Genomic DNA, 25,129 nt, shown 5'->3' with positions numbered 1-25,129 from the left:
TTCTGCTGGTGCATATGTATTCTCTCTGGTCTAGATGCACAGAGATGCTGGAGGAAGGATGGCACAAGAGACATAACAGGCAGGCAGGAGAAAAGGTGAGAGGGAATAACAGAAAGAGGCAGGAGTAGGGTGACCAGATGAGATGAAGAAAATATCGAGACACCAGCGCAAAATATTGGGACAAAAATTGCATCCCGACCACAGATCACTCGGGACATGGGACAAACAGCTCAAAATCGGGATGGTCCTGATTTTATCGGGACATCTGGTCACCCTAGGCAGGAGCTGCAGGAAGAGAGAGGAGGAGGAGGCTCTTATGTACCTCTCTAGCACCCCGAGGAGCCTGAACTGATTAACACCAGCTTCTCAGGGAGCATCCTGTTTCCTGCTGCTTCCCTGAACCCACTTGAGGAGAACAAGGGCAGCCAACTGAAATAGTAGAAGCCAGTTAGGCCCTTAAGATGCTGATATCTTCCCTCACTCAGGCCCTGCTATCAGCCTGCTTATTTGTTCCTTTCAACTGAGTGTTGAGAGACACTATAGCTGGAACAGAACAGCAGTCATGAGTGAAAGAAGAAAATGCCCCTCTGGGGCTGCATTCAGAAAAAGCAAGCAAGCAAAGGAAGCTTTCTATCTAAGCAGGAAGGAGCTCTCCTGAGATACACAGACACAAATGTTCACAGTGAGCCTTACGGCCTCAGTGAGGATGTGAGTGGTGAGGAGATGCCTGATCTTCCAGTTAGTCAGAGTGCAGGTGACCTGGCACCTACTGCAGCATCCATATATCCATCTCAAATGGATGTAACCATGCACATTCCTGAAGAAAAGTGTAGATCAGAGAAAAGTGTGGTGGAGGCGCAAGAAACAGCTGCTGCTGAGTTTAGTTCCTTAAGTCTAGATGATCCAGGACTGTGGACCCATTTGAGCAGTAGCCTGAGGGACTTCCTTGTACTGCATGGGCCACAGCAAGTGAAAAACTTCATGTTCCCCAAAGACAATGAAAATAGAAGTTTCCATCCAACACATTACTAGTGTGAAATCCCCAATGGTGACAAAGTGGAGAGGCCATGGCTTATGTACTCAAAAATCCAGAATGCTGCATACTGTTTTTGTTGCAAACTCTTCCAGTCTATGTTCCAGCCACACTGGGTTCTACAGGAACAAAGGACTGGAAGAATCTGGCTAGAAATCTGGCATGCCAGGAGAAGGCAGCAGATCACCAGAGAGCATTCCATAGGTGGAAAGAGCTTGAGATGAGACTAAGGTTAAAGGCCACCATAGATGATCAGCATCAAGATTGCATCAGAGTCTCTTTACTGGCAAAATGTTCTGAAGAGACTCATTGCCATTGTGAGAATGCTTGCTACCCAAAACCTAGCACCACATGGCACTGCAGATCAGCTGTATGTGCCAAACAATGGAAACTTCCTTTAAAATTGTGGAGCTGATGGCTGAGTTTGATGCTGTACTCCAGGAGCATCTAAGAAGAGTCACCACCCAAGAAATGTACACACACCACTACCTTGGAAAAACAATTCAAAATGAGATCATACAGTTACTAGCAACAAAAGTCAAACAGAAGATTGTGGCAGATCTGAAGTCAGCAAGATATTATTCTGTTATTCTGGATTGCACACCGGACATCAGTCATACGGAACAAATGACTTTAATAGTGCGTTTTGTAACAACAACAGAACCTAGTGAAAATGTCCCTGCAAGGGTGACTGTCAGAGAGCATTTTTTAGAATTTATTGACATTGATGATACTACAGGAGCTGGTATGACAAATGTGCTTCTTAAAAAGCTGGAAGATACGGGAATTGCGATAGCTGACCTGAGAGGTCCAGGGCTACGATAATGGTGCCAACACGAGAGGAAAGAACAGAGGAGTGCAGACATGGATCCGAGAGTTAAACCCCTCAAACTTTTTTTGTCCATGCAGTTCTCATTCATTGAACTTGGTGGTCAGTGATGGAGCATCAGCTTCTAGCGAGGCTGCTGAATTTTTAAATGTAATTCAAAGCACCTATGTATTTTTATCTGCATTAACTCATCAATGGTAAATTTTGAAGCAAAATCTGGGAACATCCTCTCTGACACTGAAACCACAGGATGGGAAAATCGAGTGGAGGCGATAAAGCCTATCAAACACCAAATTGGGAAGATAGATGATGCCATAGTTGCCATTATGGAGGATAATGGTATGACAGGAACTGTTCGTGGGAGAACAGTGGCAGAGGGAAATGAAATCACCATAACTTCAAATTTCTGTGCGGTTTACTGTTTGAAATAAATGTTGTAAGCAAGAGACTCCAAGGTGTTGACCTTGAGATATCTGGAACAACTGGACAAAGCAAAGTCATACCTACAGTCTTACCGGTCAGATGAGGGATTTCAAAATGTTCTGAAGAGTGCACGGAAGTTGGCAGAGGAACTTCACACCGAAGCTATTTTCCCACCCATTCAAGAATACAAGAGCCACCGAAGAAGACATTTTGATTATGAGGCACGGGAAAATCCCATAAGAGACCCCAAAAAACAATTCAAAGTTGAATTCTTTAACCAGGTGCTAGATTGTGCAATACAGTCAGTTGAAGAACGTTTCATGCAGCTCAAGAAACACAGCAGTATATTTGGGATGTTGTATGATATTCCAAAACTCCTCACTATACCTGAAGAAGACGTACACCACCAATTCAGTGCACTAGAGACAATGTTGACACATGATGACATGTGCAATATTGATGCAAGTGATTTAGGGGATGAACTGAAAGCCCTTTCAAGATATATTTCAGCAGGATCAACTCCAAAGGCTGCTCTGGAATATATGTAAACAAATAAGATGACCACCCTCTTTCCAAATGCTTTTGTTGCTCTGCGCATACTTCTAACTCTTCCTATAACAGTTGCCAGTGGAGAACGCAGCTTCTCCAAGCTGAAGTTAATAAAAACACATCTACGCTCCACAATGACACAAGAGAGGCTGGTTGGCCTTGCAACCATCTCAACAGAGCATGAGCTGGCCCAGCCTGTGGACCTTCAGCAGGAAGCAGTTCAAATCTTTGCAACCAAGAAGCCACGGAAAGCACCACTTTGATTATTCAAACAGATAAAAATGTCAGTGTTTACTATGCAGACAAGAAAAGTTACATTTGCTGTTCAGGTGTTTGAAAGTTAAGTGTTACTTAAAATTTTTGAACAAGGTATTTTAAGTTGTTAGTTCTCCTTTATTGGGGTAGGTAGCAGAGCAGTACTATGAGAGAAGTAGGACAGGAAGAATGCAGAATTGAGACCTTTCAAAGTTTTGGCCCAAGTGAGGGGACATATGGGTGTCATTTGAGCTCCCCGCCTCAGGTGCCAAAATGTTGTGGGCTAGCCCTGCCCCTTGCTCAGAGCACCATCCAGCCCAGAGCAATTGGTTTGCTTTCAACAGAATTCACAAGTTAGAATGCAGCCAGTGGGCTGTGGACAGACAGATTCCACCCACAAGCAGCATTCTGCAGTTGTAGGGTGGGGTTAGGTTCTTCCTCAAAATGGGGAAGTCTACCTAGCTGCCTGTGCTTCTTGACTTCTATGGGATTACCTTTGGTAACAAGAATCTAACACGGTGGTACTCAGATTGAGGCTCGTGAGGTGCAAGCGGCTCTTTAATGTGTCTCCTGCAGCTCTTTTCGACACGATATTAAAATACTGTGTGATTTAAACAATTAACCAGTCTAAGTTAACAACCAATGAGAATGCTTTTACTATGTTATTAACCAATTGTAGCTCATAAAATAATACTTGGTCAGTCATTTTGCTGTGAGAATAATCTATATCTATCTATATACACACACAAACACACTAAATATTTCCCATCATGCTGTCTAAATATGAATATATAATACTACAGTAAATGAAACAATGAATTCACACTACTGTGGCTCTTTTGGGTAATGTTGATCAGTAATTTAGCTCCAGAACCGCTGTAATCTGAGTATCACTGATCTATGAGATCAGGCTCAGTCCCACAGAGCTTTCATGGGCCAGCAGCCAGGGCTTGGAAACTGGAATTTCCATGGGACAGGCAGGTTAGGAGATACTACTGACACTGAGCAAGATTTTCCACTTAAATCAATTAGAATGGGTAGGGTGTATGTTACTGCAGCATATGGCCCATTGCGTATATGCTGCATGTGAAATTTATGAAGAGCTATAATTTTTTCTTTGAAAACTCAACTAAATGAAACAACTAATAATTCAGCCCAACTCTGTCCCAGCAAATCAACATATTATGAAGGTATGTTATATATTAAAAAAAGTACCCACGCATGGATAGATAAGAGGGAAATACACATGCAAAAGACATTTAATTCCTGTGGCAAATATATGGCAAAACACTCTATGAAAGGAGAAATGTTAATGAAAATATATGATCAGTGTAGAGTGAAATTTACTTTATATTATAAAGAACATATCTGCTTGGTGGAGACATTTGATGTACTTTATCATAAGTGAATCTGATTGCATCCTGAATCAAATGAACAGAGAAAGTGTGAGACTTTGTGGGCATGTACGTGGGTAGAGGAGGGCAGAGACAACAGGAATGGGGCACAGAGAGAGACAGAACAATCATCTCTTATATTAAGGTGAAGGTCCTACTTACAGTTAATAAATTAATAATAGATGTGTTAATACATAATTGAATAATTATTAGAGAGTCTAAAACTGTGCTTACCAGCCATGGCTTATAACCATCTACAATACCTTCTACTAATATGCTTATAATGGTCTAGAAAACAACCTACTCATGTATGTAATGTGCTAACAACATCTACCATTGATTAACCTTGCATATGTAGAATCTTAGTATGAAGTATGATTGCTGTACTTAAGGGTTCTGGGGATCTGCTCCAGTTCCAGCCACTGATGCAACTTTACCCATCAACACTATGGATTTACAATGGTAAAACTGCAATTTGCACTAGTGGATCTCACCTCTGCCAAACCTTGGGGTAAATATCAACAGTGCAAATAACACTAAGCCACATGAAGGGGGTGTACCAGCGTAGCTATGCAGATGGCTGGAATCAGGGGAGATCTATGTGTAGACAAAGTTTTCTTCACAGAGCTGTGGTGGCATTATGTCAAAAAAAGCTCAGAGTATTCATTTGAATTTAAAAATTTATTTTCTCCTTGGCCTGCATATCTTGTTTTTACTGTCTGCAAGTACTTCAGTAACAAAGTGTTACTCTAATTAATACTTGTGGAAAGGGATTATCAAGCTTGCATGTGTGATCTCTTAGCACTGGACAGGATATTTGTAATGAGATAGGACAGTATTTGACACAGCAGGGGGTGGGAGAGCTGCCTGGCTCCCCCATCACAGTTATGACATATAGAAGAGAAATGTTGATATATATTCAAATAGTTAATAATGTGTTAGTATATGGGTAGGGCCTACCAAATTCGTGACCATGAAAAATGCATCATGGGCTGTGAAATCTGGTCTCCCCCCATGAAATTTGGTCTTTTGTGTTCTTTTACCCTATACTATACAAATTTCACGGGGTAGAACAGTGTTTCTCAAATTGGGGGTCCTGAACCAAAAGGGAGTTGTGGGGGGGGGGGGTCGCAAGGTTATTTTAGGGGGTTCATGGTACTGCCACCCTTACTTCTGCACTGCCTTCAGAGTTGGGCGGCCAGAGAATGGCGGCTGCTGACTGAGGTCCCAGCTCTGCAGGCAGCAGCGCAGAAGTAAGGGTGGCAATACCATACCATGCCATCCTTACTTCTGTGCTGCTGCTGGTGGCGGCTCTGCCTTCAGAGATGAGCTCCCAGCCAGCAGCCACCGCCTTCCAGCTGCCCAGCTCTGAAGGCCGGGCCACCCCCTCAGCAGTGCAGAAGTAAGGAAAGGAGTACCGCAACCCCCCCTACAATAACCTTGTGACCACTCCACAACTCCTTTTTGGGTCAGGATCCCTACAATTACAACACTGTGAAATTTCACATTTAAATAGCTGAAATCATGAAATTTACAATTTTAAAAATCCCATGACTGTGAAATTGACCAAAATGGATTGTGAATTTGGTAGGGTCCTATAAATGGCATTCAAGCATATGTAGCAACTAAAAAGAGAGCTCAGTTTTTAATATAAAGAATCAATTACAGCAAACTCTTTGTGATCAATCCAAAGAGTTAAAAAAATGTGAGAAAAAAATATTGAGGTAATTTCAACCTACAAGTGTATTTGAGGAAATTGCCATGTGAATCAGGACAAACCAACTACATTTGCTGAGTAAATCATGTGAAGGATATTCATTCAGCTCTAATTTAAAGCAGATTATGATGCAAGAAAAATAGGTGTATAATGGTTTACTCATGTATATTTCGCCGTGGCAATAAGAGGGTTAAAACTCAGATCCTCCTGCTTCAAAAGGTCAAGCCTCCAAAATGAATCTCTGTATCATTGTTACCAGGATAAAAGCTATGGAACACAGGTGAGTAGTTTGGATACTGTGCAGCAGAAGGGTGGTGGTGAAATATACACTAGCCAATTCATTGCAATGTGGTTCTTACATTTTTAAATCCTCTGTAAAGCACTTGAAGTTCCCTCTTTGTGAAATTGGTTTGTGCTTCAAGCTGTTCCAGTCCTTCTGGACGATAGCACACCATGGTCATTTCTAATTCATCTTCAATTTTATCTAAAAGAAAAGACATGGAAATATTTACTTTGATTGCTACCTTTGCTATATTGAGGCGATGGACAGGTCAAATAACTGGAATATTGATGTATCTCGAGAACAAAAAGAAGGGAGAAAAACTAACATGGAGTTTCTCTAAAGAACTGGTTTCAATCCTTTAAAAGCAAAATTAAAACTAAAGAGAGCAATACCCCAAATTACTTATTGAGAAGTAAATATTTAGTATTCTGCTCCCAGGCAGAAATTGATGACATGAATAGGAGGACAAGTAGCTAATCAAGTTCCACTAAAGAATGGTGGAAGTTACCTGTTTAAATACCTGCACAATGCAAAGGAGTAATCCTTCTAGGGTGCTAGTCTTAAAGAAGAGCATGCAAGCATCAGTGGTAAGTGACAGGGCAGACATGCTTAAACATATTATACAAAGACATGACATTACACTGAGTGGAAACAGAAAGAAACTCTCTCTCTCTTTTGTACAGTATCAAAAGAGCTTGAAGTGTTAAGGGCATTATGGATCACATTCATTCCAGGTGTAATTCAGGTTAAGTCCAATGGAGCTACGTCCAGGAGGAATTTGGCTCTATGCTTACATGGCCTTTTGGGGGAAATAGGTAAGCCGTGAAGTGCCCATGTGGATTTGGTGTAAAAGTTTTTTCCTTGCGAAAGTACATAGATTTGGATACATGCATACATCCTTCCACCCAAATCCTTCCATGTGACTTGTAGATTATAGAAATCTCATTTCACTAGTAGTGCCAAAAAAGCATATATATGAACAGAGGGTTACTGTATGCCAGTCTGAGATTATCAAAAATACTCCTGAAGCCAGATGTGACTATTCATCATCGCTGTCCCAAAAGCCCCAATCCTCCCTAAGCCATGAACCCACACCACCTCTATGGTATAAAGGTCAGTGAGCACTTCCAGTATGAACTCACTTTCAGAAAAATGTCATCTATACTAGACCTTCAATGACTGTCGCACACACTTATGGCAAAACTATTCAGTTCATATCCTGTACAAAACAATTGGGTTACTATGTGAATTATGGTTGATTCCTGCTCAAATGCACAGGGAAAGATAAACTAATTGTCAAGTATGAGTTTGAGAAGGAAAATTCTCCTGGTCTACATTGGAGCTTTGAGCAGAGATCAGCCCTTTAAACCTTGCTGGTTAATCCTATGTGTTAGATTCCTTGTGAATTTAAACTGGCCTCAGAGCATGGGGGAATCTTTCCACCCTCTATGTCTGTGTTCTTCAGAAGTCAGAATCTGTGGGTGCTGAATTTTAAAGTATTCAAATCCAGGTCCAAATTTTGGAGTGTGGGCCCATCTCCAGTCTAAGCTATCAACAGCAGATCACTACCGAAAATGCACAGTAGGGGTGATCCAATGCTTTTAACTATGCTTTTTCATGGCTTTCCCACTATAATAGTATGTACACATAGTTTTAATGGCTGGGTTAATGGCATCTATGGAAAAGATCAAGTAAGCTTTGACTATTTGTTTTTAACTTAATCTCCTCTTGGACCATGAGTTTTACTGGCATTATCGGGCGTGATGGCAATTTGCATAGACATACCCAAGCTAGCTTTAATCTAGTGAGCTCATGTCATGGAATAGAGAAGCTGCAGTGGCACACACTTCAGTGCGAGCTAGCCCCATGAGTAATCACCCAAGGTTCTGCAGAGGCATGTGTAGCCGCCGCTAAATACATACTGCCACAGCTTCACTGCTCTGGGACCCAAACTAGTGAGATTAAAGCTAGCACAGTATGTCTACCTGAGCTGCAATCACACCCTGTGATTCTAGTCGAGACATACACATACTCCTAGTCAATAAAAACAGAGCAATAAGGAATAGGCTTAAGGTACAGAAGAGAAAATTTAGCCTAAACATTGGTATATGTATAACTCTTCAAACAGCTCAGTAGTGGAACGAACTGATATGGGGAGTTTTTAAATGCTATCAGACTTGACACTCACCCATGCATCAGCAATAATAAAATCAGTCCTGCCAAAATGAGGGGGCATGGACTTGAATGAACTTTGAAAAGCCATATCAAAGAGACTGTGCATTTTGATACAGGAAGCACTACAAGACTCTTACTAGTTATTTCTACAGGTCACTAGATGCCACAACCTAGAATATTCTTATTCCTGACTGGAAAAGAGGAATTTGAATATCTCTACTGTTTTTTCCTCTTTCCCTCTTTTTCCATTAACTGAGTATTCACGCTGCATGGATCTAGTAATCAACCCCAATCTGAAAACTGACAATCACATCACCAGTCCATGTCATTATGAAATATGTATAATCAATAGCCAAGTACTTCTCCCTCTGCCCCCCCCCCAACACACACAGCACCTCCACAATGTGTGTTCAGCAGAAGAAATTTCAGGCTGGTCACCAGTATGCTTCGAAATATGATAATCATTTTTTGGGATTGTGTAGATTAATTAAGATGAATGCACACAGTTACAAAATTTGTCTAATGGGGATTTTTAGCACTCAACTTCAGATAATTTTAATTGTAACACTACAGCAGAGGGAAACATCTTGTCAAAGGGATCCTCAGTGACTGACAGGGAGTAAAGGCAAAGGGAATCAGTTATAAGGTTAGTTAGATTGAGAACAGCATATTTGATTAGTGATCTAGAAAAATGAGAGGCAGTAGCAGAAAGGAAACTGTGAGGCGAGAGCAATGGTCTGCAGAAGTGGATGAAATAGTGAAGGGGAAAGAGAGGTTGGGACCATCAGCAAAGGGAAACAGAGTCCTGGAAAGGAGAAGAACGAAGAGACACCACTAAAGACGACGGAGAGGAGAGAGTCTGGAAGAAAGAGATACTGTTAAAAGGAAGAGTAGGGGGCTGGAGAAGAAAGTAAAAAAGAAGGGACTGTGAGATGAGGAGAAAGACAGGGTCTTTGAAAAAAGGATGGGTGGGAAGGAAGATGTCCTAAGATGAAAGGGTGGAATATGGGGGAGGAAGGAGGGAGGGGAAAAAAGGAGTGTAGTGGAGAAAAAGGTCTTAGAGAGGGAAGGAGAAGGTAAATGGGAAACAGAAAGAAAGAGAATATCAGTCATCAATGGATCCAACCTAGGGAGACCCACCTCTAGTCTGAACATGATTTCTCATAAGTAAAAGGTATAATTTGCCTTGAAATAAATTAATTAAAAACTTTACATTTTCAATCTGCCCAAACATTTCCAGGTTCTCTTCTGCTCAGTACAATCAACCAGCTTGTACCTGTCACAGTCAGCTGTGTCCCCCTCCCCCTCCCATGTTTTAATAAACTGTGCAGCACAAAGACAACATTTAGGATTAAGCATTGCTCACTCTCTCCCTTACTGAATTCACATTCTCTGAACTTATCTCCTTTAGCACTGCTCACCTTCCACACACTTTTCTGTGACCTCTCAAGGGTCAATGTTCTGGTAGTATTGCCTATTGGTTTGATCTAATCTAAGGTATTTATAGTGTCGCTCAATGTAGAATCTAGGTGAAAAATTCAGGTGGAAGATAAGTACAAACAATTAATTTGACTCTACTTTTGCCCATCGAGGATTTGACTAATTCAACTTGACTTTTAAAGATTAATTTTTCCTGCATCTCCGAGATCTTGCATGTCTACTCCATGACAGGCAGTGCTAAAATCCAATGAGGTGTTTGAACTCAGGCCCTTTAATTTAAATGCAAGGCTGTAGGTATTTTCCACAAGGGGCTCTCACCTGTGGAATATGCTTTTCCAGAGTCTGCTTTAGGGTTACTGAAAATTCTGAAGGACAGAACCTGGAATGCTTATGGATCAAAGTACTAACTGATAAATCACAAGATGGGGTACCAGTAGGGGTGTGCTACAGACACTATAGCAGAGAAAGAAACAGAATGAGCAGCTCTGTAAACAGTATAGACAGTAAAACAGTTCTATAAACAGTGCTCTTTTGAACATTATTTGAAAATATACCAATTAGATGATGTGCATCCTAGGATATTAGAGAACTCTATAAATACAATTACTGTACCCTGAATTATTTTTCAGAACTAATGGAGAACTAGGAATGTACCAGAAAATTATGAAAACTAAATCTAGTGCCAATCTTCCTCAAAAATAAAACTAAAAAATCCTACACTTAATATCATTTGCAAATCTCATTTTGATTCCCAATAAAACAATAAAACGAATATTGAAAGAGAAAAACTAACACAATGCTTAGAAGTCAAAGGGATGATAATTTTACTGGCAATAGAAGTTAGTCTCACTGGATCCAATTCCCTGCTGTTTCACACCTTGTGTTGTCATTTACACCTTTGCAAAAGAAGTGAAAAAATGCTATGAAGTCAGGATGGTAGCCTTTTACAACCCCTTGGCACAGCTGTAAATGACTTCAGCAAGATTTAAGGCAGGCTCACTGGAAAGCAATTTGCAGGTCGATTCATTCTTTTTGGAAGACTGATACCATTTATAAGATTACGTATTCACAGTATCACTGGTTTTTCCATTGTTAGACAATCAGATTCCTCAATGAGTATTTGGTATTCATATTCTAAAAATAACAAACAACAATTAAAGGGAAAGATCTGGCAGACTTTACTTATGCAAAACTTCATTTGTAGCCACATGTTTGTTTTAAACAAATAAGGTCTAAAGGCCTGGATATTAAAAAACTTATTTCTTTTGCTTATGCAGCCATATTTTGTATGAACTGAAGAATGAATACCAGCAGCCCAGCTATTAAAAATATTCCCGTATCAAAGAATACTTGATAAACACAATATTTCAGTAGTGGCATGCTACATTTTGATAAGCCCCAGCCTCATTCAATGGGAATATCAGAATGTCATTCATCTATTTCAGCCTGTCTTGCATGCACTGATTCTTTCCAATTCACAACCTTTGAACCCAGAGGACAGATGTTTTCTTATTAAAAATCAGGTAGACTTTTGCTGTATATAACAACTTCTCCACTCCCTATGCTAAGAAATACACAAGGTGTGAAACAGCAGGGAATTGGATCCAGTTGGAAGGGACCTCAAGAGGTCATCTAGTCCAGTCCCCTGCACTTATGTTGCTCAACTTCTCTAAAAAAAATTTTAAACAAATTCCAGGACTAAGGTTAGGGAAAATAAGAATCTATCCTTTTTAAAACACATTCTTTTCTACATTCAGGAATTGGAATCTCTCACTCAAGTCTATGATGAAAACTGTATGAGCTATCCCTTTCACATTCTCCTTACTCATCCTGCACTAGATGACCTCTTGAGATCCATTTCATCCCTGTATTTCTATAATTTTTATGATCTTTTCCTTCAGGTAGCATTTAGAAACTTAACCAGAACAAATGTGACCAAGAAGATGGCCACAAAGAAACAGAATCAACTATTTTCAAATACATACATTCTGAAAATGGCAGACAGTAATTCTCATAGTAAAATCCATCCAGAGTATGTGCTATATCCTAATAATAATAATCCACTTCTCCTTTGGTGAGGATTTGAACATTTGGGTTCATCCTACTACCTACCAACAAGGTGTCATTCCGATAGGACAACAAGCGTCATTTCACAGAATCACACTGTATACAGCTGAGACAGAAAAGACCTACTGTGTTATTTTCCCTTTGTCACTTCAAAGCTGATGTCCGGTCTGGTTTTTAAAGGACCAAAATGATGCAGTCTCCAAACACTCCCCGTGTGAGTAACTATTCCCCACTCCAATGGATCTCACAATTAGGAATTTTTTTCTGATATACATTTGTTATTTACATTTGAACTTTGCTCAATTGGATCCCATTTTTCATAGTTGTTTCCACCTGTAGCTTTATAAACTCCTCCTCTCCCATTTTAAAGATCTGTAGGGATGTTGTGCACTTATATGCAGGAAGCCAATGAGAGCCATGTTAGTGATAGTAATATAGTATTTAGGCCTGTTTATTTGCCTGAGATAGAATTTTCAGGTTTTTCAAATATAATTGTTTGTGCCTTATATCCTTAACTTATGTGAACAAGGAACAAAGACACGGCGTGTTGCTTCTTCCTACAACCAGATGGGTTTATTAGTATAATAAATAAAAGATAAGAAATAGAGCTAAAATGTTGCTGGATACATGGTGGGAGTTTAATATACAACTGCCTTGACTCATTTCCCAAGACAAGGTTAAGCAACCAGTTGGGAGGGGCGAGGTAAAAAAAACACTAAAAGCCAAAGAAAAAGTAGCCTTGGCCAGGACACAACCTCCCTCCCTACCCCTCCCATGGGGTACAAAAGAGGTGGTCCTGAAGCCTCCAGACTCAAGACCTTCCAAAATGGAACATGACCATCAATTGTAAGGGGTGGTACCAGGGGTGGGCACTACTGGTATAATTAAGTCTGCTAAGAAGGAGGAGGGGAAAAGGAAAAGCTCTATTGGTGTACAGAGCTGTGGTTATGCTTCCTTGTTAACTCCAATAGACATTGCATTGTCTGCATTTTGGACTCTGCTTTCTGTCTGTGTGCCAAGAACCCAGGGAGGGCAGTGGAGCCATAACAAGCTGCAAAATGAGTATTCAAGAACGGAATTTGGCCTTCATTGTTCATACTCTTCAAAATTCTTGCAGTGTTTTCACAGCTTTTTTTAGTTATCACTTAGTTCTTTTCAGTCATTTCTGTCAGTTTCTCCAGGCCTTTATTCCTTCATTTCTCTCTGGGTTAATCAAGATTTTCCTGAATCTGATCACGGTAATCTCAATATTCTTATTTGTGATACAATGCTCCTGCACATAGTCTAAAAATCACACTGTCTTTATTAAACATATTGCAATCTCCTCCAATTTGCTATCCACTATCACACATCAGCTCAGTCTTTTCCTGAGTCACGGCTTTTCAAGTACGGCTCTGTGTATAGAAATTGGGTGTGATTGACCCTCAGATGTACAAAGCTGCATTTTCCTTCGCTGAATCTCACTTTTTAGTGATGTGTGACCATAAGAGTGTCTCGCAAGGTTTCTCTCAATATTTATTCCATCGTGTTACTGGAGACTAAATGCCAGGAGTGATTTTATTTAAATAAAAAGTTCAGTAACACAGTTGCTCTTTTCCAATCCTCTAGTGTATCATTGGTTCTTCAGGACTTTTAAATAAATAATTGCCAGTGGTTTAATAATGTCATTAGCTAATTATTTTGTTAGCCCAGCGATATCTATCATGCAGACTTGATGATTTATTCATCTTTCCACTCATTCCCATACCTTATTTTTAGAACAGCAGCTATATCGACAAAGTTTTCCTTTCTTCCTAATTGCCCATACATCTTTTTTATTTTTTTTTTCTGGTTAAAATAAGATTTTTAACAAGCAGGTAGTTCATCCATTTTGGACGTGTCGCTGGCGTGATCTCTCTCCTCATTGGGCCTACTTTCCCTCCAAATGGAGTTTTAAAAGCCTTACTTGTTCTCCTTATTTCATTTGGTTAGCATTAACTAAATGTGCTTCTTTTTTAGTCCTTATGTTTTCCACACAAGCCTTGATTAACTAAGATAACTAACCTTGTCTGGTTCCTTCCAACTTTGTCCCTTTGTAGTACAGCTTTTCTCGTACTTCCAGGTCTTCAATAAATTGCTCCTGAAGCCATACTGGCCACTTTTGGTTTCATGTTTTTCTGTGGTAACATAATTTCTTGTAATTTAATTCTCATGTTTGTTTGAACATGCTCCAGTCATCTACCACACTAATTGAATTGAATATGTCCTCTTATAGCACCTGCTTCACTTTTGTACCTACACATATACTTAGCTTCAGGGATAGACACACATAAGTATTTGTTGAGGGACTAGGATAGCTGTAGAATAGTCTACTGACTTCTTACTCTTTCAAGTATTCAGTGAATCCATTTCTTAATACTGTTTCTCGACAGGAATTTGTGGTCACTGTGTACTCTCAAATTCTCAGCCAGTTCCTCTTTATGGGTAAAAATACATCCTGGATGGGTTCTTCTCTGGGTGGATTTTCTATTTCCTGGCTCATAGTTCTCCTCTACTTCCTGTACCCGATGTATTTATTTGAGAATCCATATTTAGCTGTATGTGTCACCCCAAAGTAGGAATACTCAAAGTACTGTTCCCTATGACTCTGAATGTCATGGTAGTTGGTCCAGGAATTGTGATGACACTTTAGGGTATTTGAAACTGAAACTTAGTGCTTTTTCTTTGCTTTCCATTGCTACCATTTCCTACTGCCTTCATTATCACCTCTTTCCTTTTATGTTCCGCCCATGCAAACTTACTGCATTCACCATTATTAACATTCCACCAGTAAGAATCATTCTAGAGTAAGGTAACCAAACAGCAAGTGTGAAAAATTGGGACAGGGGTGGGGATAATAGGAGCCTATATAAGAAAAAGCCCCCAATATCGGGGCTGTCCCTATAAAATCGGGATATCTGGTCACCCTATTGTAGAGGTTTAAATAAAACTGGCTAGATATGGATCATAATTCAGCAGCACTGTAATTCATAACTTTTAATCATGCTCTTTACATGTGTGTTTAGCTATAGCTCTTCAATAAAGTAGTTCTCTGTTCATTGTAGATAGCTTATTTATAGATCATCTTGTTCATTATAATTGGAAATATAAGCCAGATATTTGGTATAAGATCAAAGCTCTCCCTCCCTTGCTACCTAGTTTGAAGCCTACCTAACATAGCCCGCCAGTTTTTAGTTTCGAAGCCAGGTTTCTCACTTACTTAAGTGAACACTAACTAACACAACAGAGTGAATAATTCTTAATTTAGAGAAATCTGCCTCTTACCCTGTTGCAAGTTGTCCTTGAACTGACAGTTTTACTTAATTACTCAACCTGGAGTTCTTGTTGGGGCCCTCAGCAGCTGCTGGAGATGCAGACAACCATAGTAACTAAGCAGTATGTTTCCCCCACTTGTGCTTAGTGATTAATGTTGCTAGCTTTTTCTTTTGGATCTAGATCTTGCAGCAGTGATCTGTGCCTTTGACACGTCTACATTGGACTACTACAATGAGCTGTATATGGAGCTATTTCTAAAGACAAGCTGGAAACTCCACTAAGTGTACAGCGTGATTGTCCATTTGCTTAGCAGTCCTTCTTGCAGAGAACACACATTACAACACACATTACACATTACAATCTCTCTGATCTGCATTTGTTCCTTTATAGAATCACAGAAGTGTAGGACTGGAAGGGACCTCGAGAAGTCATCTAGTCGAGTCCCTGGCACTCAAGGCAGGACTAAGTAATAACTAGACTATTCCTGACAGGTGTTTGTCTAGCCTGTTCTTAAAAACCCCCAATGATGGAGATTCTAGGCAATTTGTTCTAATGCTTAACCACCCTTACAGTTAGGAAGTTTTTCCTAATGTCCAACCTAAACTGACTTTGCTGCAATTTAAGCCCATTGCTTCTTGTCCTATCCTCAGAGATTAAAGGGAACAATTTCTCCCTTCTCCTTGTAACAATCTTTTATGTACTTGAAAACTTATCTCTCCCCCCCAAGTCTTCTCTTCTCCAGACTGAGCAAACCCAATTTTGTCCATCTTTCCTCATAGGTCATGTTTTCTAGATGTTTTATTATTTGTGTTGCTCTCCTCTAGACTTTCTCCAATTTGTCCACATCTTTCCTCAAATGTGGTGCCCAGAAGTAGACACAATACTCCAGCTGAGGCCTTGTCAGCACAGAATAGAGCAGAATAATTGATTCTCGTGTCTTGCTTACAACTCTCCTGTTAATATATCCCAGAAGAATGTTCGCATTTCTTGCAACAGTGTTACACTGTTGACTCATATTTAGCTTGTGATCCACTATGGCCCTCAGATCCCTTTCTGCAGTTCTCCTTCCTAGACAGTCATTTCCCCTTTTGTATGTGTGTGACTGATTGTTCCTTCCTAAATGGAGTACTTTGCATTTGTCCTTATTGAATTTCATCCTATTTACTTCAGACCATTTCTCCAGTTTGTCCAGATCATTTTGAATGATAATCCTATCCTCCAAAGCACTTGCAACCCCTCCCAGGTTGGTATCGTCCGCAGACTTTATAAGTGTACTCTCTATGCCATTATCTAAATCAATGATGAAGATACTGAGCAGAACCAGACACAGAACTGATTCCTGTGCGACCCCTCTTGTTATGTCCTTCCACCTTGACTGTGAATCACTGATAAATACTCTCTGGGAATAGTTTTCCAACCTGTTATGCACCCGCATTATAGTAGCTCTATCTAGGTTATATTTCCTTAGTTATGTTTCTGGATATCATTTGTTAGGGTTTTTGATGAATACAGATCAAATTGGTCTGAGTCCTGTCACCTTGAAAGATCCTCATGCCATGCCATAGCTTCAGCACCTTAACTAATTTCAGCTGCTAAGAGCAAACTGGTTTAAACAGGAGGGATTGGCAGCAGTACCTTCCGCTCTGAAATTTGCTTTTCTTCTTAATGGAAAGGAGCCAGAGCCTACTAACCATCACAGCATATTGGAAAGCTTATCGGTTTTTACAGGCCTTTGCCTGTAAGAGACAGGAGAGGGCATTATTAGCCTGGTGGATGGGGTAAAGGGAGATTTTCTTACTGATCAAGATTGTAATTTTTGGTATATGTATTTTTTCATAAATCAAACTGAATAAATAGTGGCTTTACTTTACAAAGAATAAAAACTTTAACACTGTTACATAATATTGAATGTTTTATGGATTGCTGCTAGTGAAAATTATTGCATTCTATTGCTTTTGCTGTTTACTTGAGAATGGAGATGGAGTTTTCCTTAAAATAGATCAAGCATGATATTTTAACTAAATACACAGTTTAGAAATTATTTAACGGGTGGGCTTTTCAGATCTGATTTATAATCCCTTACATTTATTCTAATTATACCTTTGTTACCTTTAAAATTTGAGCATTTCCTTATCTAGATCCCTTTGAAAATGAGTCTCTCAAAGTGAATTTCACCATTTGAGGTGAATGGAATTTACATTTTTGTAAACCTCCAGTATCAGAAGAGAGTAATTTAAGCCTCTTTCTATAAGAGCCAACATAACATCAAATTGTCAACCTGTGTACACATCCACACACATCCTGACAAAATATATCGTTTCATCGTGGGGGAAAAGAGATTTTTTTCAAGCACAAATGGAACTTGCTATTTATACACAAGCTCTGACAGAAGGGCACAATTCTGCTCCCATTGACATCAAAGGGAAAAATTCCATTGATTTCAAAGTGAGTCAGGAGTGGGTCCAGTATTTCATCTTTCCCCACAAATCTTTCAGTTCCACTGGAATTAAGGCTTCTATATTGTGTCCTACAAGAAAAGAAAAATGTTTAACTGTCATATTAGACAAAAAGCCATTTCTTGAATTTTCTTTGTCAATTAATTTTAATTTCTTAAAAATGTAATGCATATCAGACACTTGCCTACATACAGTATTTCCAGGTCAAACAGAGCAATCAGTTACCATGGCAGGCAGTATCCATTAAATAGAAAAATATTCAGTAATTCACTACTTCTATCATTAGAGGGCAGATAATATATCACCAGTCTGAAAATAAGATACCACTGCTTTAAAAACACTGTTGGGATTAATATTCAAGTATGTTTATTTACTTATTTTGCAAACTATGAAAGAATGCCTAACCAATGTTCTGGGTAAAGATACACTCAATAAATAAATAGATCCATCAATTTCCCGAGATGAAATCAGCAACAACATCACTTGGGCATGTGGCAGATGTTAGACTCAGATATAGTGCCACAACAGGTTGCATAAACAGCCACCTACCATGGTCACTGTAACCAACCAAAATAAGTGACCGAGTGGTTGTCCCTAATAGTGCAAAATCTTGAATAAAGATGTTTCAAGCCATGCCACAGTCAGCAAACTCTTGTGAAGCAGTACTCTTGAGGATCAAACACTGCTACTGAAAACAACTCATCTTCCAAACCTCAAAGATTGCACATCTAGGGATTGGCAGCAGAAATACCTCAGTATTCCTATGCACCATGATATAAAAGCAGTACCCCAGACTAGCCATGTTTCATACCATAGAGAGCTTTATAGATCAGAACCGGCATCATGAATCACACTAGGAAACAGATGGGGAGCCAGTACAGTTAACAGAACCTAGCTGTAATGTTCTGAGAACAATCCATTCCACTAGGTACATAGCCCAGTGCATTCTGCACTAACTGAAGTCTCAGAATACCTCAGGGATAACTCCAAGTAGAGTTTATTGCAACAGTCTAATCTGGAGGTGACTCTGGAAAGGCCTGAATCGGTGACGTAAGGTTTAGCTCGTCACAGATGATAAAAAGCGGTTTAAAACTCTGCTACTATCTGGGAATCCAACGGCACTTAAGAGTCCAAAAGAACTCCATGAATGAGAACCAATTTGGGAAGCAGTGGACACATTTCACCAAAAGATGATGTAATCAAAAAGCACATCGACTGCTCAAGTTGCTTTACTTGTTTAATGGCAGAACCTTAGCTGGCTCCTTCTCTCTATCTTGGCCAGGAGACACATGGGTGAGTGTCATCAAAATAGTGATGGGAGTGCAGCTCAATATATTTGTCTCCTCTAGTAGACTAAAAAACATGATGAAATGGTGGAGTGGGGAGTGATAGAAAGGAACCCTGCAGGACCCTACATGAGTTCATCGGGGCACTTGACACCTCCACCTCTCTCTGAAATCTATCTGAAAGAAGCGCTAAGAGGAAAAAATAACTGAAGCACAAGTGTGATCATGGAAGCTACTGCATAAACATTAGAGAAATCACACTCAGCTGGTTCGCTGCCACTCTTACATTTCTTAATTAAACTGGGCCAGATTAATCCCTTGTGTAACAACATAACTACGCATGTAGGATTTACCAACTAGGAGTATAGCCATTCTGTGACAGTGTCATGAGGGTACAGAAAGGGTTTTCATCAGGACATTCCGTATGTTAATTAACTCAACCTTACAACTATCCACAGCTTAAGCATTGGTTATCATTCCACCCTAAGTATTGCCTTACTAAAATACCATACTGACACATTTAGTAAGAGACCACCTGTGGCTTCCTCACTGGGCCATATTGTGCTTGCCTTACTCTCACCAGTACTCCCATTGAAGTCAATGGGCCAAATGCATCTTCTGCTGCAACTCTATTGAAGGCAATGGACTGACACCAGGAAACAAATGTGGTCTATTAAAACTACTCAAAGAAGTAAGGTAAACAGAGTTTGGTCTTCTGGGAGACAACAGAGACACACATAGAAGGTATATGATGCCACTAACCATTTAAACATGAACAGGTCACATGTCTGAACCTCTGACTATGATGGAAGCTGAACATTTCATATGCCTCTCAGAGGACTTCTGGCCCTGCTTGTGAATTCTACTGAGTAACACTGAGTTCTTCATATAATATGTGACTGTTCCTTTAAAGTTACATTTATAATCAGTTTATAAAATGTTAATAAATGATTAATACCTGCCCAAAGCATGTTACAGATGTGTACTACATGTTAACAATGGTTAGGGGCATATCAGTCATAGGTGTTGTACGTAATTATAAGCAACCTATTGATCCATTGGACTCTATGACCATCAATTAATCATTAAAATATCTATTAATCCTAGTTAGAACTATGTTTAAATGTACCCTTAATATTAAGAGTGACCAAAGGGACTTTTTTCCTGTGGGCTAGATGGGACCATTCCCTAACTAAACAACAATTCTGAGTTTGGAGGAATCCAGAATCTTTTTCCAGATTGGGTTACAATACAAGGCCTCCTTCCCACCCAACTGCTGAGATTCCAGAGATAATATTCTATGCCACTGTGGCACTGGACAAATTAACTTTGGAATTTTTAACAAATTTTGATAATAAATTTATTTCCCTTGTACAAAAATTAATGATGTAAAATATACCTAAAGAGGCCACCATTAATTGTAAACTACCAAGTATTAGATGAAATGGGTAGTTTTACAGCTACAGCAGAAAGGTTTAAATTATGGGTCAGTGTTCCTTCATTTTATTTTAAAAAAATAAAAAGATTACCTATACTTAGGAACAAGAACCTCAAGGAGAATTAGCTAATTAACTGTGGCTTAAAATTAAAGATACCAAGATGTGATTTTTGCCAGAATTTCTAGATCCACATCCTAGTTGGAAAGTAAGTTAAATTTTACCTATGTAAAATATCTTAAATGTATGGAAGTTTCATAAAGAAATCACTCAGGACTTGAACTTGAAAACATTTACTAGGCAACATGGTTCTGTGGATAAGGCTGGGGAGTCAGGAGTTATGACTCTAGCTCTACTGCTGATCTGGGTACATAACCTTGGTCAAGACATGTCACCTTAGTTTCTCCCATCAGAAAAATGAGATAATGATATGTTCCTTTGTAAAGAACTTTGAAATGTATGGTTTCAGAACCCCAATGAGTGGTGTCACTGAAGTTAAGTGGGGTTCCAACATTAATAAGCTCTACACCCAGTTGTAAGTGTTTGCATAAATAGAAGAAGTGAGCCTTAGGGCTTGTCTACATGGCGAGTTTTTCGTAGCAAGCTAGGGTGAGAGTCTACAGTGCACTAGCTTGCTGCACAGTAATTCACTCTGTGGACCCTGCTTCAGGCGCACTAAAAGTTCTATAGTCCACTTTGAGTTACTCCCATTTCAAAGAGCAGTACATCAAAGTGGACTACAGAGCTTTCAGTACGCGGTAGCAGGAACCGCATGGCAAGCTAGTACGCTGTAGATTCACACCCTGGCTTGCTGCACACTAATTTGTTGTGTGGTCCACCCTCAGTTTTTGAAAGGCCTGATCCTGCAAACACGTAAAATTGGGTATGCTTGCAGAACTAGACTGGGAGTCAGCTATGGGCTCGATCCTGCTCCCATGGAAGGTCAACAAACTACAATGTTTTCCAGACTTCTAGCTTAGGTGATGTCTCAGGAAGTCATATTGATATATCACACAGCCTGGAAAGGGTTAAGTAGAATTTCTTCATGGTAAATGTTAATAAAAATATTGCATCAAGTACCCACTGAAATATAAATTTAATATGAAACACGTTTGATGAAAGTTGAACTGTAATTTATTAATAAATCATTATTATTATTGCCTGGTTGGAGAGATTAATTTCCATACCAAAGAGACTCTAATTCCTTTTTGATTCTATATTGGCCTAAGTGGCCTCTCAATATCCACTCTCTTTCTTGGAAACATGAAAGATCATTTCAGTTCCATTTTCCCCACGAAATCAACAACACTGAAATTAATTACACAAACAGTTAAGCTTAATGAGCATATTATGCCTGTAAGAGCCTTGGTGAAACCAACTGTGGAGAAAGGTTGTATTAAAATATGACACAGAACATAGAGAAATACAGTCTGGGGATCCCTTTGCTAATACTTGCAATGACCCATGTAAACTTATCTTATTCACAAACACTTTGCCTTCTATTTCCTTTTGGTACATTTCATTCTTGGAGAGCTGGAATGATTCAGACACTTGTTCTTTCCACACTCTGAACTGTGGAAGGTGCTCTGAAATTATTTTATAGACTTTCCGTATTCACTCTATACATGTAGGGCCCCTTTCCAAGATCACCGAGATCAGTATGAGTCCTCCCATTGATTCCAGTGGGCTTTGGATCAGGACCTTATGTTCTTCTCTGCCTTCCTTCTATATTCCCAGCTTCTTTCCACAGGGTGAATTATAAGTGAAAGTCAGGGTAAGTCTGAATGAAAAGGGGCAAGGAGAAGTATTACTCTACACATTTTTAGGTGGTTTCCACTTGTACCAAACAAAGCACTAAATAAATGAACTAACCTGCTGCAGCTAACGCTGCACAGCACATCACAGAATAAATCATGGCATAGAAAGAAGAATGTTGGATGACTGCAGATTCTGGCTGCACACAAGACACTTCTTACCCAGGAACGGGGCATTGCGCAACCTGAAAATATACCCTGGGAGGTAGGTAATCTTCAACCACCTTTACCTTATTTGCTAACAAACATGTGAAGAGAGAGCAGAGCTGATCAAGTTGTACCTTGCTCTTGCTTAGGAAACCGCTTCCTTTAAAAGTTATATGACCAAGATAGTCAAATTGGTTTAAATTTTACCTCTCTGAGACAGGTAAGACCATCGGGCGAAGTCTAGGAAAAAGTAAGAAAAAAATTTAACAAAAATAAAATTAAAACCATATACACTATTGTCTTGTTTTTGTTAAAGTGAAGCTGGATGGGCTCTTAAACAGATCCGGGATCTTCTGGTTCTTATTTGGATGTGCCGTATCTCACTCCATTGCTTCTCTTTCTTATGCAGAAAGGCAGTTAAGGAAGTCAGGGCTCCCTCTCCCCTGTATGACAATGAAACACACGACACTGCATGAAGGAAGATGTGCAATGGTCATGCAACCATGCGATCAGTGGCAGAGATCAATGAGGTGGGGATGCAACACGACACTGAAGGAGCAATACGCTCTGATGTTGAGCGCCTCTGAGAGCAAATCCTCTCCTTCATGCAATCTTAAAAGTTTGGACAGAAGGGCTCCCTTTTTCCAATAGTTGGAGCCTCGCATCTTCTTCCTCATCCTGGTCAGAATACTTCTTTGACTGTAGAAATGAAAATCAGTTAATGGAGGAATAACAACGTCCGGAGGCTGGTGGACTGTTCAGAATCACCACACTTGCAGCACAGCAATTTGATGCAATTCTCATGCACCTTGGGAGGAAGTGTTATTACTAAATTAGGTTTTTTTAAAAAAAGAGGTAGGTTGGCTTTGTTTGTTTGTTTTAGAACTGTATTTAGTTCTACTTTGTCTCAGGCTCTCTTTACCTTAGGCTATGCTCTGAGATTTGGCCTGCAACCATTCATGAAGAGTCACATGGCTCTTTAGAGCATTTCTCAGTACACAAGTTTCCTGGCCTTCATTCCATGCTATGAAACTCCTACCTCTGGGTCAGGTCAGTTTTCTTACCTTCTATTTAGTTAGTGCCACACAAAAATACCTAAATTGCATGCAGTGCTTTTCTATGTTCCCCTTCATCACATTCTCCAGTTCCGAACACCTGATCTCTTCCTGGCCAATCACTGTGCACCACCAGAAGGATCTCCTGTGGACTAACGGAACACACGAACGAGCACAACTTGCTCAGCTGCTGCTGCTATGTGACTGTGTCACCATCTGTGTTATATCTGAATTAGGTAGGACTTTCCTTGCCAGTTTGAGGCCAAAGATCAAATGGGCCATAGACACCAAACCACACACGCTCATGCCTATGGGAGCAGTCCTGCAGATCAGCTGTATGGGCAAGGAAGTGTGTGTGAAGGAAGCCAATGCTGCTATGGCAGATCTGTGCCTGCCCTTACTGTTCTCAGAGCTCCATTGATGAACTTACATGAGCTGAAGATCTGTCCCCTAAAATCCTTAGGCCAGGCTGAATTTCACGGAGTAACATTGAATTCTTGTAAAAAAAAAACACAAGAATACATCCCCTCCCTTCCAAAAGGACAAATGGAATTATAAGGACCCAGGATGGGGTAAAGCGGAATTTACATTTTTATTCATATTGCCCAAATATATTATTTAATTGTGGAACAGTTACAGGAAAGTGGCTGGGAGCTAGGCAATCATCACAAGCTTCCCTATTTCACTCTCCCCTGAGCCAAGCTTGATGGATGGGGTTTCAGCTAGTTCTAGACTGGGGTGCAGAGAACATGATTAGATGACAAAGCCTTTAGAATTATAATTGTGATTGCATATTTAATTCTTGCAGCAATGGAAATAATTTAATATCTGGCCCTGGACCTAATTGATTCATTTAAACACAAATTATTATTCTGAATACTTTTACATCTTTTTCTGCAATTGTATCATAGTTTTCTCTTCAGACAAAACTGCCAAAGTTCAGTTCATTCTCAATTATTCTCTGTCCTATACCCCTCAAGAAATAAAGTGAGGGCTACTGAACAAACCAATCACACACCAAGATGAAAAATGAATCTGATGCTAGTTGAGTCTGTAATGTCACACGCTTCCCCCATGCCCCCAATATATATTTCAGCTTGTAGCATATATAGGCTCTGGGAATAGATGTAAAAACACAGTTTTGCAACGGACCCTCAGAGAAACAGCAGAGGTGCAGACAATGTCCATGAAAGTTTTCATAAGAACATGAAAAGAAAGCAGTGGTGTAAAGTAACAACCCTAAAACCCAGAGACAAAGACAATATGTCACCCAAGAAGGAGAAGGTTCCTCAGAAGCCCAAATACAAATAGCTGAATGTGAAATATCAGAATCCATTTCTTATCCCTTGGGACACACCCAACTGAGTTACATGAATACTTCTCCCGGCCACGCAGGAACCTACAATAGAGAGGCTCCAGCCAATTCCCTCAACTCCTCTGTCTTGCACGCTGGAACTGCACCGTCTTGCACTGGTC

General features: G+C 39.8%; 1 protein-coding gene across 4 annotated transcripts in view; it reads right to left on the bottom strand.

Annotated features, from left to right (window-relative positions):
- The window catches only part of KCNIP1 (potassium voltage-gated channel interacting protein 1), an 853,580-nt gene that overhangs the window by 31,545 nt on the left and 796,906 nt on the right, over window positions 1-25,129 (bottom strand). For 3 of the 4 annotated variants that reach the window (XM_034778377.1, XM_034778378.1, XM_034778375.1), the window contains exon 2: window positions 6,560-6,684. In XM_034778377.1, coding sequence (XP_034634268.1) covers window positions 6,560-6,684 — 125 coding nt within the window. Of the gene's footprint in view, window positions 1-6,559; window positions 6,685-22,805; window positions 22,839-25,129 lie in introns of all 4 variants that reach the window. The other variant, XM_034778376.1, reaches the window with a different exon arrangement.

The sequence above is a fragment of the Trachemys scripta genome, chromosome 8, assembly GCF_013100865.1.
Source record: "Trachemys scripta elegans isolate TJP31775 chromosome 8, CAS_Tse_1.0, whole genome shotgun sequence".
In the NCBI taxonomy this organism is placed as follows: Eukaryota; Metazoa; Chordata; order Testudines; family Emydidae; genus Trachemys; species Trachemys scripta.
Note: the sequence above shows the minus strand (reverse complement) of the source record. Positions and strands in the feature narration are given on the sequence as shown.